This window comes from Centropristis striata, chromosome 5, assembly GCF_030273125.1.
Source record: "Centropristis striata isolate RG_2023a ecotype Rhode Island chromosome 5, C.striata_1.0, whole genome shotgun sequence".
NCBI classification, from domain to species: Eukaryota; Metazoa; Chordata; class Actinopteri; order Perciformes; family Serranidae; genus Centropristis; species Centropristis striata.
The window spans coordinates 23068476-23087988 of record NC_081521.1 but is presented as its reverse complement, the minus strand read 5'-3'; the positions used below and the strand labels follow the sequence as shown (position 1 = coordinate 23087988).

Below are 19513 nucleotides of genomic sequence, written 5' to 3'. Positions count from 1 at the left end.
AATAAAGATAGAAAAACAAATGATAATCCAACAAACAGTGGCTTCCATTGACTTTCTTGCTTGTCAGTTTGTCGTTCTCATATTTCCTCAATGAAATAGTTATATGAATAAACATTTGTTTTAATGAGGATATCAGCTTTAATAATTCTGTTCCCAATGTTGCATATTGGTATTAAAAGTAAAGATAAAGCATGTCTATCATGATAAGAAAAGAAATATCAATAGAGGATAGCTGCTGATTGGAGCACTTCTGTATTGTTTAAAGATATTCCTCTTCTGAAATTTTGTGATTTGAAAGCTGGATCCCAAACATGCTACAGTGGCACGCATGCAGTTGGTTTTTGGAGCTTTCTCCCTTTAGTCCAGAAGATTTGAGTGGCTTTAGTATTAGCAGTGTGTTAGAAGAGAGAGTGTTCTTGCAGTTGATCAGAAAGCCAGTAGAGAGAGGAGAGGCAGGAGTGAGAGTAAGTGTTAATCCACTACAAGAAAGATGTTAGTTGGAAAAAAAAATGCAGTTTCTCATTTTTTTTGTAGACAAAATACATTACAGATCACAACCATTTGGTACGGAGAATTTGGGTCTTGTGTATGATACGGTGTCTATGGCTAGAATTTGACATGTTTCTCGCTGGGAGTCTGAACCCCTATGCCTGTAGCTCTGCACATAAAACCACCACAGTATGGAAGAGGTCTGTGATTCACTGATTCAACTGTAAACAGTGATAACTCTGTTGTTGAGCCGTGCCCTCAGTGTGCTACACAGATTCCAAGTAAGGCTAGCAAAGAGAGGTAGCCAAAGAAGTCAATGAGAAACCACATTGTCACTATCTGTCAAAAAACTACAGCAGGAATTTTTGTTATCACAATGCATTGTACAAGTCAGCAACTGCATTGAAGAGATGAAACTCAGGATAAAACAGAGCAAGAAAACTAGAGTAGAAATCTAATCCAAGCAAATCAACAGCCACTTCAAAGCTGACCAGCTCAACAGCAAAAACTGCAACTTAGTCCAGAACCAGTACTGAGTTAAGAAAACATGCTATTAACATGAACCATGCAAAATCAGCATCACTTTAAAAAAACAAGGCATTGTGTTTCAGTGTGTTTCAATGTGTTACTGACCAATATTCAATCAGTTTTAAATATTTTTTTTTCATAATATCAAATAAACTTTAGCACAAGTTGCTGTTTTGCAAGATTCAAATCCACAATAGAAGACACAAGAAAAGTGAAAACAGGGATTTGGAAAAGGGAAAGCTTTACGGTCTAATTCTTGCTCAATCAAATTGCTACAGAAAAATCAGTTAAACTCAAGAAGAAGGCAAGTAAAAGCTCATCTGTCTCAAACCAGAAAACCTTCCATGCAAGAAGAGCAGACATGCGCGAAAGGTAAAGGTGTGATTCACACACGCAGACATCTCAAAAGTGTCAAAGCTCAGAGTGAGAATTAGTACTAGTCAGATTCAAATGGACCGAGTGAAACTATCATCCAAAAAACTAGCTTTCCAATTGTAATTGTAAGAACCATGCTTTAACTTTGAATTCCACTTATGACATTTCACTCAAAATCACACACAAAATATCACAAATTAACTGAATCACTCAAGGAGCTGCCTTTAATAATATCTAAGTTATGGCTTCATATATAATAAACCCACTCTGCAGTTATTACTAACTTGTTTACACATTTTAACAACGATTACAGAAAACAGACTGAATCCATAAAATTCACAAAGTGGGTCTGTAGTCCAGGTAATTTGAACTCACCAATCGCTGTTGCTCCAGAAGTTGGTCTGCTTCCTCCTTCTCCTTTTTGTACAAGATTTCCATCTCAGTGAGCCTACAAAAAATGGAAAAAAAAATGTGGAATACATCACAACATTCATGATTTCATGTATAAAAACCCCAAACCAAAGACGTGAAAAGTGAAGCCAATGAGAAAGTGATTAAAACTTGCATTCTTTCTAATGGCCAGCGGGAGACGACGCCATTGGCAGCATAGAATTCTTGGATGTATATAAGCCTATGAGAAGATGACCCTACTTCTCACTTGATTTATTGCCTCAGAAAAAAAATCCTAATGACTTTTTGGTCTAAATGTTTATTCCCAAGTCTTCTTCAATACAGTATGATGTTCATTTTGTAAATTTTGGGTCCATTAAGAGTAAAATAGACGATAAGACAGGGTACGTTTTAGGATGTGGCTACATTTTGATTGACAAGTTGCTACCAAGGCAACCTGTTTATCATGATAGAGGCATATCAATGCGTATCCACTGTGCACAGTTAAAAAGCCATAAACCTGTTTCATCTGTCAATTTTGACCCTTTTAATATCACAGTTAACTTAAATTACAGATGCACCTTGCTAACCAAGCTAGCAAGTGTTAGCAATTTGCTATGGGGACTACTGACACTATGAACAGTTCCTTTAAATATAACCAACAGGACTGCGTACCTTTTCTCCATCTCCTGCTTCATGTCGATGCCCTGCTTCTCCAGAAGCTCTCTCTGTGCAAAGGTCCAGTCCACCGGCTCCACAGGGGTTTCAGCTGTTGGCGTCTTCTCCCTTTCAGCCCGGGCCTGTTCTGGGTGGTTGAACCGGAACACGTGGTTCTTTCCCATAATGATACGGTTACCTGAAAGAAGATTGAGAAGACATTGTTCCTTCAGTTCTAGTAACCAGTGTAACTGTAAGAGCAATAACTTTTGTTTTCACTATTTCTTTTATTTAAGTTAGAACATCACAAAGGGTGTTACAAACCAAATTATACATCAATGATTTATGAAGAAAACCAAGGAAAAGCCCGATAAGTTAATAGCAAATCAGTTTTCTCATGTTGGCCTAAAAATATCACATGTATAGATTATTTACAACAATTAGATATGTACCTGAACGAAGCTGGATTGAATCCTCAACACGCTTGCCATTGACGTAAGTTTCTGATCCCTCACAGGGCACCAGCATGACGATAACTTCAGCGAAAACACATTAACCAATCATCAGTAATTCATTCTGAGAAGCTCATTGTTCATTTTCAAATGTTAAAGGACAACTATCTCATACAGTCTATGCAGTGATTGCTGCTATTAAGGGCATAATGTTTCCATTAGCAACAGAAGATAAATCTTGAGTCTATATTTATGCACCAAAGTATTCCACTGATAAAGTGTCAAGGGTTGCTTTGGCAAGTATATAGAGCCTACAGACCTTTTTAAATCAGAGGAGTAAAGTTTAATTTAAAGTGGATACTTAACACACATATGCCGAGGTAAATAACACAACACAAGCAAGCAAACTCATAATATGGCGACTCACCATTTCCATTGGCATTCCTCTCGCTGCGGAAGATGCAGTGCTCTTCCTTGATATGAGCACCACTTAAAACAATGTCCTGTCGTCTTTCAGCATCAGCCTGACCCACCCTGGAACAATCACAGAGGCCATTTTGAGAGAGTGAACAATGCCTTCTCAATGTATTGGCAGCCATTTTGTCAAGAAGTCAACACCTCTGAAGCACTATAGATTCTCTTATTTGTGATTATGTCATCTATTATTGTCCCCCTGAGGTGTGATTGTAACGAAATACTCAGTCTAGTGAGGGGGCCCAAAGGACAAAGAGGGGAGGAAAGTAACTTTAGACGGCAAAACTTTTTGTGATCAGTGGCAGATTTTAAACCGGTTTCTCCTGAAAATTCCTCTTGCTTAACATCAAAAGAGGAAAAATGAAATACAGAGTAGTTGTGCACGGATACTGCCTTGAAGAAATTGAAAAAAAATTCTACATTCTGTGCAGCATTTCAGTGTCATCGCTCAGGTTTCCTTACCTTGTAATTCCGTCTTTGATGTAGTAAAGCAGACACTCTGACATGAGAGGATCCTCATTCAGGTTAACAAGGTGTGGAGTCTACAGACACATGAGAGGTAGACAGTTTACCACAAAAACATTTCAAAGATTCCTCTACTTTCATCAATATTCAGCAGTGCTGAAAGTATCCCAACACTAGAAATGTTAATCAAGTGGGCATAGTTTTATATCAAACACTGCTTGTGACATGAACATAGACAAAAACGGATTGACACAGTGCTGACACTCTAGAGTCTGACACATCACTGTTCAACTACAAATAATGCTAGCAGCTACTCTGCTAAAACACCAACCTTTTTTGGTGAAAACACCCCATTAAAGTCTGTATAAAGATCACAAGGCTTCTCATCGAAAAGCTAACCAGTGGAGCGGCAATGAGTGAAAGGAGAGAAAAAAATGAATGGAAGGCAAATGAATGTGAAGGAGAAAAACCTAAAACACATTAGCAGCAGAGGAGGGGGTCTGAACATGCCTAGAGAAGGATTCATTTCAAGGAGGGGAATTTTCTGAAACCACAGCTGATCAAGTGACAGCTAGTGTTGCACAGTGTCAGTGATTGAAAGATAACAAATCTGTCCTGCCTCTTCTGACAAGTTTATACTGACACATCTTCTGGTCTTTTTGGTGCTGCCACACCACATTTCCTCTGCTGGAGGATCCTGAGGGGAATGTACTATTCCCTGTAATTAAATAAGCCTAATGACAGTACTAATAGCTCTAAGCAGATAAGGGAAAACTTAATCTACTCAGACCTAAGTATTATAATCAAAAGATAAAAAAGTGCTTTAAATGGTCTTTGTGAAATATAACTTCAAAGAATCTTAATACGGCCCCTTCATTTTAAAGAGCATGTATATTAGACTTAAACATGAAGGGGGAAATTAACTGCAGATGCTCCACTGCTCCACTAAATGGAGATCTATGCAATGGGTGCGGTAACCATGACAAAAACTCTGACCTTGTAAATAAGGACATTCATGAGGGTAAATCACTACTAAAGACTTCCACTATGAAAACTCATCTAGTGCAGGGAAGGTGGTCTGACTTCTAATTCAATTAAACAAACCTTCTTAGTAGCAAAACAATCAAACTGCTCATCAAACGACATGTCACGGCTAAGCTGAGCATGTGAAAAAAGCAAATAACACAAAGTGGAAAGAGACAGAATGATGAAGTGAGTACATAAAAAAACACAGACGTACAGGGAGGTTTCTCATGGAAAAAGATAACATGGGAAGCAGAAGTGATGGCGGAAGGATGTGCATCACCACCCATGTGAAATTCGACAGTCATCCGCCATCAACGCCTGTGCTTATTTTACCTTTTTAGGAGAGAAGACCCCCAAAGTGCCTCCATCTTCACGGATTGCCACACCCATCTCTGCGAGCAAGGCCTCCCTGTTGTGATGGAAAAACATTTGTCAGGCTGAGGAGCTGCACCTAAAAAGACAAACATGCTGCACATATTCTACGCAACAGAAAAACACATGCTCTGTGCATTTATTTTCAGCCTTTAATAAGAGAAGGGACATACAGAAAGCGATTTGTGAAGTGACAACAGGCAGAGAACGGCACCAGTGTGACTCAATGGACAGACAGTAACATGGCTGATGTCTGAAGCCACAGATGAGTGCATTAAAGGGGAGAAAAGGGTGTTTGTTCAGCAGAGTGTGAAGACAGAGAAGGGAAGGGAAATGGACAGAATGAGTACAGAGGAAATGAGACAGATAGGTGAAGAAAATGAGACAGACAGCACACAGGGGTGAAAGAAAGAGACTACGGAGTGACGAGCACTGACAGGACACAGATGAATGGAAGGAGGAGGTGGAGGCACACGTATGACACACATCTCCCCCTTGAGAGATCGAGGTGGAAAAGCCAATACTGACCTCTCCATACGGATTGCCTCCGTCTTTCGTAGTTTCTCTTCCCAGGTTTCATTGAGCTCGGCAATGATCTTTTCTGATTCCTGAAAGCAGAGGCAAAGTGTGAGGAAAACACAACAAGTGTAATGTAATGTTAACAATAGGCAGTGCAGGAGTAACAGGTGCTAAGCTCAGTAACAAGAGGCACACCCAGTCAGGATTCAAGAGCTTTAATACTAGTGACAAACATGCTTTGGTGATCAGGTTCATATATACATTTTTGAGTTTGAGTCAGGTATAAAAACAGTGAGGGGCAGGGGTAACATACTGCTGTTTTTAATGAGGTTTTTTGTAAGAACTGTCAAGGTAACCTCCCCTATAATCTTTGTTTCTGAAACAATAACATGACTTCATCACCTTTGAAGATAAAAGAATGTGAATATTATGTGCCTCACTATTAAAGCTTAAAAGTCAATAGGATCTATTTTGGTCCAATTTCCTCCGTATCTGCGTTGGTGCTTGACGTCAGTGGATGACAGACAGACTGGGCACGATGGTTGCCATGGAAACTGCAGCTCCTCATGGCTGGTTGTTGCAACGCTATGTGCTCCCTCATCCACAGAGTGAGAGGTGTACTGTGAGCGTGAGGGAAGTAAAAACTCAGAGGCCATATGAGGAGAAACGTGTTTGGATTAAAAGGCTGCGTGTGGGCTAAAATTAAACAAAAGCCAGCTTGAAATTAACACATTAACTTATTATAAACTAAATTACTGAACAAACATTACAATGGGGGATGTGTTTTAATCAGTTGACTAATCGATTTACAGATAGTTCAGCATTTTGGAAAGATTCATCTTCTAGAGTTCCTACTACAATATATACTACAGCCCTTATCTACTGAGGTATCTTAATGCTTATGTTATTATTGCATTATCTAACAACAAGCACTAAGGGAAACCACTCCTTTGCACTTGTGGAAAATACAAATTTACCACAGCAGGCAGTGGAGAAAATATTTTGTTGACCGATACAGAAATGGGTGGAAGAAATTAGTGTTTTAACCATATTTGGTCATTTACATACGCTGATTCCAAAAAATTGGTACCCTGAGTAAAATGTAAATTAAGTTTATATAGTGTATATATTTACAAAATAAAATAATGGTTCCCAGTTTGAGCAAGTCTTTGTTTCAATGGAGTTTCAAGATTTTTAGTAAGTGAGATATTGATATTCACAGATATTATGGACATTTTTCAGCACATGCCTTACTTACATAAACCAGCCTGTTGCACCACACAGCACAACATGGGGCAGCTTTAAGCTTTTACTGACAGCATGTTTTTTTTCCAAATCTTCAGTGTGTAAAAAGGACTTAAATTAATTAAAGATAAAGAAGTATCCAAAGTTTAAGGTCTTAACAGGGTGTGCAGATAGCTGTGGGACTCTCCTTTTCTCTTAACACAAAACATTTGACGACTGTGGTCTTCATGGACCAACTTTACCTTGAGTCTTTCAATAGCCTCCTCTCCTCCAGGGGTGGACATGATGCGCTCCTGGATGCTGGTGACTGACTGAAGGCCCCCCTGGTTGCACAGTGAGCCAGAGGATGGCGAGGCTGTCAGGGAACCAATAGGGGCTGTGGAGAAATGGCCAGGGCGTTGGTTCTCTGAGGCTATCAAGTATCTATGCTTATTGTTCTGAATGTCTTTGAGGTCTGAGCCAACAGCAGGAGAGAAAGAGGGAGAGGGAAAAAGAGTACAACACAGACAGAGAGGTGGGATAGGCCCAGGGCAGGATAGGGGGAACAAAACACATAAAATGAAGGAACAAAACACCAAATAGGAGAAGAGAGAGGAGAGAAGGAGAGGGGGGGGGTGGGGGGTGGGGGGACACAGAAGAGAAAGGACAAAGGGGAGGGGAGACCAATGTAAGACACACATTTTACAGTAAGGGTTAAGACAAACAACCATTATAATGGTCAGCTACAGAGAGAAGCAGTTTTCACTCCAGGTGGTTTACAACAGTCTGCTTGCACCAACTCTTCAACTCCCACAGAAAATGCATAAAATTTCAGGTTGTACTCGATTAAAGACTTTCCAGAGTACTGTTTTTATGTGGGCCCGAATTACAGCGCAGAGCAATTACCCCTGAGCACTTAATTTCTAGTGTGTACAATGCTAAGGAATAAGGTTATGTATTAATGTGTTGCCTTTGTTGTGAATGTGTGAATGAGAACACACTGTGTGAAAACTGCTATCAGTGTATCAACTACAGGAAAAGAGGGGGATGGAGACTGTAAGGGGGTCCAGTGGGAGGACAGATGAGAGTCATTGACACATGCTGCCAAAGTTCAGCCTGCAGTCGAGTAGTTTGATTCACCGCACACACGTACACGTGCGCGCATGCATTCAAACATCTACCAAAAAGAATCCAAAGCAGCCTCACTAAAGGTCAGGCTTCTCATATCAATATATTGGCCTAAGGAACCTCTGAGGTAACAGAGTGCGCCTTCTAAGAACAAAACATTCCCCATAAACGTAGATTTTAAATGTTTTGGGAGATGCATGACATTTGTTACTCGGCTTTTCATATTCCAGAAAAATAGGGAATGCTTCAAGACCCAAGTAGTGAGATAACCGCAGCAAAATGTATGCTTTTATCTTGCATATTAGGTAAATACCCACTTTTGGTCAGAAACGTGGGTTAATAACATAAACGCAGATTATAAGTGCAAAAAGATAGAAGGAGAAGTTATTAGGGATTTCTAAGAATACAGAAGAGGGCACACAAGCAATCTAACTACTCAATACTAAACTATCATAACACATCAAGCTAGGCAACTCTATATACACAGTAAACTTCTGGTGTGTCTACTGAGAAATGCAAAATCATGCACCTTTCCGTCTGAAGCACTGAGCCTCAGTTAGAGAACTGAGAAGTAACAGTCTAAGGTTTTGAGAACTGTCAGCTGCAGCGGATTGTTAGTAAAAGAAAACAAAGTAAAAAGCAGAAAGACCACTGTTAAGAAAAGAAGCTTGAGAAAGCGGTTCAAAGACAGATATGCTTTGGGGGTGGGGAAGACAACAGAGGTCTTCTAAAGTAATGTTTCTAAAGGGGAGATTCCAAAAGTAACTAATGCAGTTACATTTGAGCTTGCAAATAGCTGCCTCACCCCCATCATTCAAGCGCAAAGCATGCTAATCTAGAGGCATGCTAACCCTCGCTAGATCAGCACACCTATGGAAGCCTTGCATTTCTGAATCTGGTTCCATTAAGCTTTTGCTTTTTTTTGGCATTTACATGCAAAGCTGGTAGCAAATTTAAAATACAGGTAACGGGGGCGTCAGCAGTGTTAGCAATTATTAATAGGGCAAATAGCGATAGATAATTCATGGCTACCACACATATACACACATTTGATTCCACTTCCTGGGCAATCATCTCCCATAGGATCGACTAAGAGGAAGCAGGAAAAGATGAGAAGGATCAAAGGTCAGCAGCAGTAGAATGGGAGGAAACGGTTACAAACATTTTTAGTGAGCTGGATGAAAACCATAACAAGGATGAGAAGAAATGGCATGGAATGACTTGTTAATTGCCATGTCATTAGGCATGATCTAAGCAGGCATTAGCAAGTCGGCAGTTCATTAATCAGTTCAAATATTAGAAGTTATTAATGGGCGTATTATGTCTCTAATTTACTAGGCGATGAGCCATTACTCATGTGGACAGCAAATGAAGTGTGATAGCTTTATGCTGCTTTAAACTACCATTTGTGTTGTCAGTCACAATCAGCCAAATATGACCATTTATAATTTGTAATTGTAGAGTATACAAGCTTAAATGTCATAACAATGTAGTTTATAATAGTGTATATCATACAGTCATGGAAAACAAATATTTAACCACACTTTTTCTTCAATTTCTTGTTCATTTTAATGCCTGGTACAACTAAAGGTACAGTTGTTTAGACGAATATAATGATAACACAAATAGCTCATAAGAGTTTAATTTAAGAGTTGATATCTAGCCATTTTCCCATGGTTTTCTTGATAATAACCAAAATCATTATCAAGAAAACCATGGAAAATGGCTACATATCAGCTCTTAAATTAAAGTCTTATGAGCTTTTTTTTGTTGTCATCCTATCTGTCAAAACAAATGTACCTTTAGTTGTACCAGGTATAAAAATGAACAAGAAATTGAAGAAAACAAGGGTGGTCTAATAATTTAACTCTATACATTTAACTCTGTAAGGAGGCATAATAAACCAGTATGGTATCATAGTTTTAAGATTTTTAAGCTGTTAAGTCATTTTAGTTATGAACTAGGCATGAATACAGGCACAGAGATGAAAACAAAGGATGATTGGAAAGAAATTAGACAGTGAAGTAGAAAGATGTTGCCAGCGTGTGGTAGACCCTGACAGAGAAGGTAGGAGCTGTGTGGCTGCAGATGTGGCCCGCTGCGATGGCATTAAACTCACTGTCCAGAATGTCTCCCAGGCCCTGGGCACGGAGCAGCTCCTTCAGCCGAGCCACTTCATCCTTCAGGTCACGCACCAGCTTATTGTTGGGATCCTCATTGATGACAGCATTGCATTTGATGTTCTTAGCTCGGTCAGCGTAGCTACAAATTGCAACAGTGATAAACTTTATTCATAGTTGAGGAATAAATACAAACAACTATCTTGAATTATTTTGGAAGTTATCATCCATGTCCTGGATTGAAACCTTACCGGAGTGTGCTGAGAGTTTCATCATAGTTGATATCTGCGGGACTGAGGGCAGCTACCATGGCTGTTCTTGAGTTTCCACCTGATAAGGAAAGACAGGTCACGATGTAAATTATACTCTCTTCTATTTTGCCTCCCTTTATATTACTATACATTTTATTTTATTGTATTTATATATCATTTATGTACCTATGTATCTAATTTATTATTTTGTTTTTATTTTCATTTATTTTATTATTATTATCATTATTATTATTATTATTATTATTAATAATAATAATATTAATAATAATAATAACAATAATAATAATAATAATAATTTTAATTCTCTCCCTCTTCGTTCTTGGGGATTGTCTATTTTTTTCCGGTTCCTCGTTCTAACTTACTGGTTAAAAAAATAATAATAATAAAAAATAAAAATGTGGATAACAGCTCTGGAATAACTTTATATCTTGAATTGATGCTTATGAAATGCTGATCTCCAATTAAAAAAAATGCCGTTTGGTAAATGCTGTTTTTCTTACACACTATACGTGGCCCAAACAAGATAGATTAGTATGAGAATAATTTCACATTTAATTTCCACTGCACTGTACAGTATAAATGCTCCACACGGAAGAAAACGCCACTACAGCGAAATGAGTGCTATATCCTGAATAAAAGACTATCTCATTAGACTAAAATGCAAAGTACTGCATGTGTCAAAAGTGCTAAGATTTAAGACACACTGTGCACCTCTCCTCCATACATGTCTGAACTGAAGAAGATGGGTGTGCTTGTCTAGTTAGGTTGAAATACAGTCTGCTGACAGTGTTCTTCTTAAATTGGCAGAGAGTAATGTACACTAGCTCCAGTCATTTTTTTTTACCCCCACTTCATCTTACAGGATACAGATGGTTCAATTTTTCTTGCTGTCTAAGAATATGGATTTTGCTATACAGTTAACAGACATAAATTTCAACATATTCCACAGGTAACGGATATTTAGCTTTAGATATTAATGTTCATACCGAGGTTCTCCCTCAGCAGCCATGTCAGAACAGAGTCTCTGTACGGGATGAAGTCGCTCTTCTTCTTCTTCTTGCTCTGCAGGAAACAAACATTCAGTTGGCGTGCAGAAATACAACTGAGAACTGATTTAAGACTTTCAGTTTTAACACTGAATATTAGGGATGACAGTTAATGACAGACAGCTCATATGGAATGGACAAGAGGTCAGGTAAAATGAGAAGAGGCCCCATTATGGATTTTACTCAGCGTTGTGCCTAAAAGCACACAGCACTTGTGAAATAAAATGGTGATGACAGAAGACTGCGCATCAACTTCAGCACTGCATATGGCAAAAGGCTGTGAAATATGCCTCATGGGAGGAATCAGAGGGTAGTGGTTGAGCTGTCAAAGGGTTTACCTTGCTGGTACAGTTATCCTGCGTGAGCAAGCATTACAAGGACAAGAGAAGAGAAAACAGAAGGGCAGACATTACAGCATGCCAGGCTACAAACATTAATTCCTTGAGAAGACAGGGTCAGGTTTTAAAGGGTAAGAGACATGGCTGAAAAAAGGAGAAGAGGGAGAGAAAAGACTGAAAAAAAGACATAAAAGACTCACCACTTCAGCCAAGGCAGAGATAACCTTTCCTAACGTGGTGAGAGATTTGTTGATGTTTGCTCCCTCCTGCAACCACAGATGCAAAAAGTTTTATTTTTTACGAGCCATCGGGATAATGCTTGTCAACTGTGCTAATGCTGTTGGTGTTAATGGGAGTCTTACCTTTAGCCTGGTGCCTTTAGCTCCAGTGGAATCTGCTCGTTCACTCCCTGCCAAGTCTACCAGACTAATTTTACTGACCTGAAAAGGGAGTAAATTCAATTTTGGATGCATGAAGCTTATGAATTATTTACATAAGAATGAGAATGTTACTAAAACCACTGAATACTGAGTTTGTTATATTTAAAAAAATGTTCAAGTAGTCAAAATGAAAGTGTAAACCATTCTAAACATTTGGACATTACTGTTATGTGAGATGCAGCGAGGCAGGAAAATCTGATAGAGTGGCTAAATACAATAGGCATTGTGTTTACAATAACACAGTGGTCTTTGTCTCTGCTGCAGCCAGAGGAAATGCTAAAAGTCAACTCTAAAATGGCAACCACCCCGGCCAGAGGACCACTGGAGACATGTTGGCCAACAGCATCAAACTTAATAAATGGACTGTAAGTAAAAACCAGTATGAAGAAATGCACCGCCAACAGCACAGAATCAGAGTCAGTGCTAAGTTATAAACATGGTTAAGTATGATTAATTCATGATCTAATTTAACAATCAAAAGATGTCAATCTTTCTATAATCCTCTGACCTTTTCTGTAGAGAGATCTGTTTCGCTGTCGTGTTTCTTCTGTGTGAAGACAATGGTGAAAACAGCATGGGACCTGCTGCTGGTCTCATTCATGTTGGTGGCAGCCACAGTTCTGTAAGTGAGCACATACAGCCATAGTGAGGAAACAATATGGTGGAACATATTTGCACAGTTTTTCTGCAGGGTTTTTCACCACAGAATCAGACATGTCGATCTGCATTTGCAGAACGGCCAATAGGAACACCCCGTCTCTGAAATGAACTATGACTTGCCAAAGGCTCTTGTCACAGACCCAAACTCTCCGGCCTGAAAAAGAGAGGGTGCAGAAGTCTGGTTTTCTCTCAAACAACTTGAATTGCAATTTACTGAAAGGTTACTACGGTATTGTCCAATTATACCAAAAAAGCCCTGCCTACCCCAGGTTTAATCACTTTTAAATGGTTCAGTATTAACAATGCTAAATTCATGGTCTTGGCTATTACTGGAGCTATCATCACTGGGTTTTATGCCTATTAGCGTGAATTGAGTCTCAGGGATTACTTTGTATGGTGGAGGTGGATAATACTGTGAGGACACCAAACACAAATACACAAGGTGCAGTCAGAGGGACAGTCACAGGGGAGATACAGGCTTTTCATGCCATGTTCCAGAAATAAGCCCTCTGAGTCAGCACAGGAAGATTAAGGCAGGGTTCACTCCTCCCCACAGGAGCTCTCGTGACACCCACACACAGTAAAAAATACACATGCACTAATTTCAATGAGAACTAGACAGTACCTGCAATTTAAGAGAGGTTCTGTCTCAGAAGAATATAAGTCATCCAGGTCAGATGGACTTCTGATTCTGGTCTATTGAATATAACTAGCTGATCTACACTGATGATAAAGCTATAAAAATCTATGATAAGAACATTTCCTGATTCTAAATATTTTTTTTTATCTTGCCAGGAATTTTCCACCTTAATTCTTTTAAGGAACCTGGGTTATCACAGCTATCACAACCACCATCACTCCCCCTCATTTCCAAGATCGCAGCGTGATCCCAGGGCTTGGCTCACCTGGCCTTGTTGCCTGCATCCATTAAATCAGCGATGTCTGTGTAGGAGGTGACAGCAAGCTTGGACAGGTCCTCCACATAGGGACCCAGTAGCGGGTGCTCTCGCACTCGTAAATTCCCTTTGTTCTTAGGGTTTAGCAAATCTCTCACCCGCTCACAGTAGATTTCCATGTAACTGACCTGGAAACAAGTGAAAAAGTAACAGATTGTCAAATCAGGTGCCACAGTGCAACATCATAAAGCAGTAAAATTAAGCTGAATGATTGCACTGCAGGTCCAAATAATGTATAGTATAGTATATTTTGCATCCTCACAATATTTTCATATTTTTTATTGTTGATCCACATCAGAATCTAACAAAATAATCCGAACGAATGTGCTGAGGAAACCCAGCGTCTTTGAAGGTTTAGCCAATATGTGACTGATGTCTGACTGTTACCAGATATATTGTTAGGAGAAGGCTTGGACTGGCTCAATAGAGACAGGTAAACACAAGGGTTGGTGGCAGGGGCTGGGAACATGGATTACAGATGCCAAAGCAGGCTGAGACTCACCTCTACCGAGTAGGAGAGCTCGTCTTTGTTGGTTTCCTCATTGATTTTTTCAAACAGATCTTCACAGAGCTGAGAGGCAGAGAAAGAAAATGTTTAGTGCAAATTAACAGCATGTGGGGAGGTGAAAGGGAGGATGAATACAAAGAGAGATCTATGCACCAATAGATAAACAAAACACTAACAAACAACTTATTTGTATATATTGCAGTAGAACATTGGACCATAACATTTAGACTGCATCAGCAGATGAGATTTAACACAGCGGTGATTGTTGTATGAAATACAGTGTGAATTCTGGAATGAATGAAAAGTTGTAAGAAATATGATAAGACAGGCATTAAATAATTGATTTATGAAAGGAGTTAAGGATCGAAGAATTGGTAAATATGTTACTGTATGATAGAAAGTGATCATGAGCATGACCCAGTGGTTGCTGTAACATTTTTACGTAAGGTTAAATTAGACATTAAATACAGTCAGCAAAGTCTCTTTATCTCTACAAGGCAATTCAGAAAAAGACAGAATGCTGCATTATAGAACAAACCATGGGAATGATTCCTTCCTGCCCCTCCTCCTGCTTTCCCATCATGGTGTAGGATTTGCCAGCTCCTGTCTGGCCATAGGCAAAAATGCAGACGTTGTAGCCCTCAAACGCATGCGCCAGCATTTCTTTGCCAATATCATTGTACACAAGGTTCTGTGATGCAAAGCTGGGGTCTTCCGGCTGTGGGGAAGACAGAGAGAAGGCTTAAAATGTATAGAGTTTCAAATTTTGTGGAATAATTATATTTATATTCACCAGACGATGGGACAGATAGTATTTTTTAACTCACCGTAGTGTGTGACCAGTAGGAGTAATCAAAACTGAAGGTCTTTGCTGGTTCCTTTGGGGCTTTGGGATTGAGAATAGCTGTGGGGGAAGAACAAAATTAGTGATATGGTTGATAACTGGTTTGAATGTGAAGATGAGACGACAACCACCCCCATGTTCTTTCAGTTTCATCTTAAGGCCAACCCGAAGATTTCGAGTCAATACCTTCAACCACAATTTAGTATCTCGTAAATGTTGTTGGTTAAACGTCAACATCTAACCAAACATGCATCCCTCATTTAAAGAGATTTTTTTAAATATTTGTTAGAGAACTAACAGTGATATATTTGAAACTGAAAGTCACATGAACCTATGACAGATTATCAGCCATTGGCAACTGCAACTGTTGTGTCAACCTATACTAAACACACCATCTTAACTCATTGTATGAATTCATTACAGAGCAAAAAAGATACAGTGTTTTAATAATAACACATCAGCCTACTCTCATCTGTTGTATACAAAAGGCAGGATGACACAATATTTCTGCACTACCCAGCCATTCCCTGTGGCCACACAGACATTTCTTAATGAACAAGAATCTGCAGCCATCCCTGGTATGTCATCCCTCTCAACCATGCTTGCTGGTACCCCTGGGACTAGTGTTCAAGCTTTCCACACTCTGCACTGGATATGTGACGGAGAGAGGGGAGGAGATTAGGAAGTTACTGTAGGATATTTATAGAAATATGTACCCCAGTTTTTCCCTTTAAATCGTCCTTTTAAACAAAATGCACTTTTATTGACTGAAGCTTCCTTGAATCAGGGGCCAGTGCAAAGAGTTTGTTCATGCTATACAGACAAACGCATACCTCCATCGTTATTACAGAGGGGGGAGGTGAAGAGGAGGGAGAGAGAAAGGGTTTTAGGGACTAACGGGTGTGCTCAAGGGCCTAGCAACAATCCAAACAGAGCAACAATAGAGACCGAAGGCAGGGTTAAAGGGAAAACTGTGAATCTGTATCTTAGTGAGAACAATATAAACTATGTATTTAGTGCATTCTCACTGTTTCCAAGCAAATCTCCAGTGTGGGCCACAAAGCAGTAATTAGTTTTTGTTTAATGTAAATTTTGTGCTTTGCTAATGGGCAAATTAAAGCCGATCTGGCTCCTCGACATGAGGGTGCTTGAGAGGTTTTTGCATCAAGATGTCCCCGGCAGAGTGCCTTATGCGTTCAGAGGATTTCAGCACACTTATCAATAATGCAGGAGATGTGGAGAGACAGGGATTGCATATCACCCTCCACAGGTCACATGCTGACAGAAAAGCACAGCGTGTCCTCAGAAACCGGAACACTAACTGCTTCATGCTAAATATGTGATGATTATAGCAGCTTCCATTGCACTGAAACTCAGGTAGCTACAACCTAGCCCAGGTAGAAATGATGCATTTGTTTGTACCTCCTACAATCTTCTAACAGGTTCAGGTGCACAGGCGGAGCGGCTTCCATATTGGGCACTGGAAGAGGATACAGCAAGACACGTGGCTAAATAAAGCCAAATTTCACCTTTGACCTGTCTCAAATGGGAAATTGGAGCCAGAGCATGAAGCAACGAAGGGAGATTTACGTTACCAGTGCCCCTGTTCCCCTTTCCTGGAACAATCTACAGTGCTATTAATGAAGAGACAGTCTAATTCAGAGTCATTCAATGTCAGCCAAATTCAGTGTTAACGAGGCAACTTCGCAGTAAAAACAGAAAGATGACGAGACACTGAGACAGTGCAACGTGTGGGGGTTTTACACAGTGGGATGCTGATGCCGGGCCATCGGATTGACTGCTACAAACTGGCTTTAGTGGGAATCACAGCTGTGTTCTAGCAAGGCAAGAAATGACATGAGCTTTTTTAATCCCCAAGTCTGTCAATTGCCCCAGTCAGGTCTCAGTGACCAGCAGGGTGAAAGTCGTGGTGTAAAAAGTACCCAAGCTAAACTCCTATAGGTGAATCATGCTCACGATAGATGTCTCATTCGATTGCCCACTCCAATGCTCCCAGAACAGATAGCTGCTTCACCCATGCGGTCCTGTCAGTGCGTCACAAGAGTGGGTCTCTCATGTAAGAGTCTATAAATGTGTATTGAAGGGAAGGATGCAGTAAGGGATAGGGCTGGTAACAGTTACATGTGTGTGCAGTCTAATTTGTACTCAAGATTGACGCATTGACTCTCAAGGCACATTCAACTATATTCTGGTCACACATCGGTTAAACTGTTGCATCTAAATGTTGAAGACTGAGGCAGGATGAGGTGAATTTTATCCCCACCATCTGAGACTGAGTAAATTAGACAGAAGTGCCCCATATCTTTCAGCATGACTCACCTATTTTGCACTCTGTTCACTGTATACACCTGTACATCACACTTACAAGCAGATGTCTATGTGAGAATCTACGTGAGCACTGATGCACAGATGGTAACAGATTAACATGTCAATGAGGAATTCCTTTGCTTTCCATTTATAGTAAATATTCCCACCAGAGTCACATTCTGGGCTCAAAATGGCAGACGCATTTCTGCTGCTTAATAAACGTCATCACTCTGTCTTTCTCAACCATGGCAACAGGTATAGGACCAGATTCTGGTTGCCATAACAACCTCAACTTGGCACAGAAGGGGAGGATGCGGCACATTGCGTCCTGTTTTCTCTCGCCTCAAGCATACCCTATTACTGCTCTGTAGAAACTACATACAACTACTTCAATGCAGGTTTACGACCATATACAGTTATTTATCAGACTGATTCCAGGACTGTAACACTTTGAAAATCCTGAGACATGCAGGAGATTTAGGATTTGTAACTAAGACATTAAGCTTCTTATCAGACCCCATAAGCAATACCCCAAACAACTTTTACTAGACAACAACCTTTTACATACTGTGAGAATAATAATAAATATTTTAGTGATTTAGAAAAGACAAACATAATTTCAGAAACCCAAGGCTATATTCTTGTTGACACAGAAGGTACATTGCATTGATTGGCTGCATACCAAGCACTAAGCTGAGAGTCCACAGGTAGAATCCACAGGCAGTCCTTTCTCTTTTAAATCATCAGTAAAAGAGAGAGGACTGTGTCATCATCAGGCCATCAAACAACGCTAAACTTCAATTACATAAAGAGATGATAGATGCAGATCTGTGTGGGAGATTACACATGAGACACGATTATTTCATGATAAAGACATTTAGTCAGAACCCCGTGTTCAGTGAACAGACACAAGCTACCGGATGGCATAGGAGGGCAGTCCAAATGTTTATTTATCCACAATGCCACAGCGCTGCATTTTCAGTTCCTGTTCCGTAGAATATAGCACCGATTTGATGCTGGCACTCCACAGGAGCTTTCCATTTCAAGGCAGGGTGGCTACCAGTTAACTAACCACATCCTGCTATCTAAAGAACATCACTCAGCTGGTTGTAGCCGGCAGACATTTTGTGCTCCAGTGTTCAACATGGGGCCTATAATCCGGCCAGGAGAGCAGAGATACCCCTCAGTAATTAGGTTGTTAGGAGGTCTCTGAGCACCAGATGGGGACTAAAAGCTAGCCCCATTCACCTGGGCCTAGCAGACAAGCAGGATCTAAAATGGCTGAACATTTCTGCCTCTCCATTGCAGTAACCCTCTGAGGACCTGCGAGCTGTTAGTTCCAGCTGATCGATGTCAGTCTGCTATCACAGGAAGGGGGTAATGGCTTTGAATAAATTCATATGAAAATATAAAGGAAAACAAATGGGTGAACTGCTTAGAGAACACAGACATTCAGAGAAATAATATCTGTGCAGAATTGTAATTACAATGTGAGCTTCTTTCAGCAAGACAGAGGAATTTTAATAGCATCCCCGGGGTCTGTGTGCATATGGGCAGCATTGTGATGTAACGCTTCACTTCTGAGGAACATTATTTCATTCACAACATTGAATTCACACACAGGATTACAGACTGCGACTGCTGAATAATAATATTGGTTACATTGGCAGCACCAAATAACCCTAACATGTGCACTGAACTCAGTATATGGAATATTAGGTCCATATTTCTGTGTGTGTGTTGTTTTGTGTTGATTATAATTGGGCTGAGAAGCCTCAAGGGAGTAAAGGAACTGCAGGAAGAGAAGAAGACAAGGGGTTAACATAGTCTGACACAGTGGTCTGCACCTCCCCAACACCTTCATAACATGATGCTTTGGCAGATGTAAACAGGAAGTGTCAG

At 40.0% G+C, this 19513-nt stretch overlaps 1 protein-coding gene across 10 annotated transcripts in view; it reads right to left on the bottom strand.

Annotated features, from left to right (window-relative positions):
• Nucleotides 1–19513, bottom strand: part of kif1b (kinesin family member 1B) — a 63382-nt gene that overhangs the window by 30919 nt on the left and 12950 nt on the right. For 3 of the 10 annotated variants that reach the window (XM_059333753.1, XM_059333749.1, XM_059333751.1), the window contains exons 3-20: nucleotides 15267–15343; nucleotides 14978–15157; nucleotides 14434–14502; nucleotides 13881–14059; nucleotides 12824–12935; nucleotides 12238–12315; nucleotides 12076–12141; nucleotides 11478–11553; nucleotides 10471–10549; nucleotides 10219–10361; nucleotides 7235–7368; nucleotides 5757–5836; nucleotides 5190–5265; nucleotides 3828–3907; nucleotides 3319–3425; nucleotides 2892–2975; nucleotides 2458–2638; nucleotides 1768–1840 (exon numbers count right to left, since the gene is read on the bottom strand). In XM_059333753.1, the coding sequence (XP_059189736.1) occupies nucleotides 1768–1840; nucleotides 2458–2638; nucleotides 2892–2975; nucleotides 3319–3425; nucleotides 3828–3907; nucleotides 5190–5265; nucleotides 5757–5836; nucleotides 7235–7368; nucleotides 10219–10361; nucleotides 10471–10549; nucleotides 11478–11553; nucleotides 12076–12141; nucleotides 12238–12315; nucleotides 12824–12935; nucleotides 13881–14059; nucleotides 14434–14502; nucleotides 14978–15157; nucleotides 15267–15343 (1874 nt within the window). Of the gene's footprint in view, nucleotides 1–1767; nucleotides 1841–2457; nucleotides 2639–2891; nucleotides 2976–3318; nucleotides 3426–3827; nucleotides 3908–5189; nucleotides 5266–5756; nucleotides 5837–7234; nucleotides 7447–9146; nucleotides 9189–10218; nucleotides 10362–10470; nucleotides 10550–11477; nucleotides 11554–11875; nucleotides 11894–12075; nucleotides 12142–12237; nucleotides 12316–12823; nucleotides 12936–13880; nucleotides 14060–14433; nucleotides 14503–14977; nucleotides 15158–15266; nucleotides 15344–19513 lie in introns of all 10 variants that reach the window. The other 7 variants (XM_059333744.1, XM_059333745.1, XM_059333748.1 and 4 more) reach the window with 5 other exon arrangements.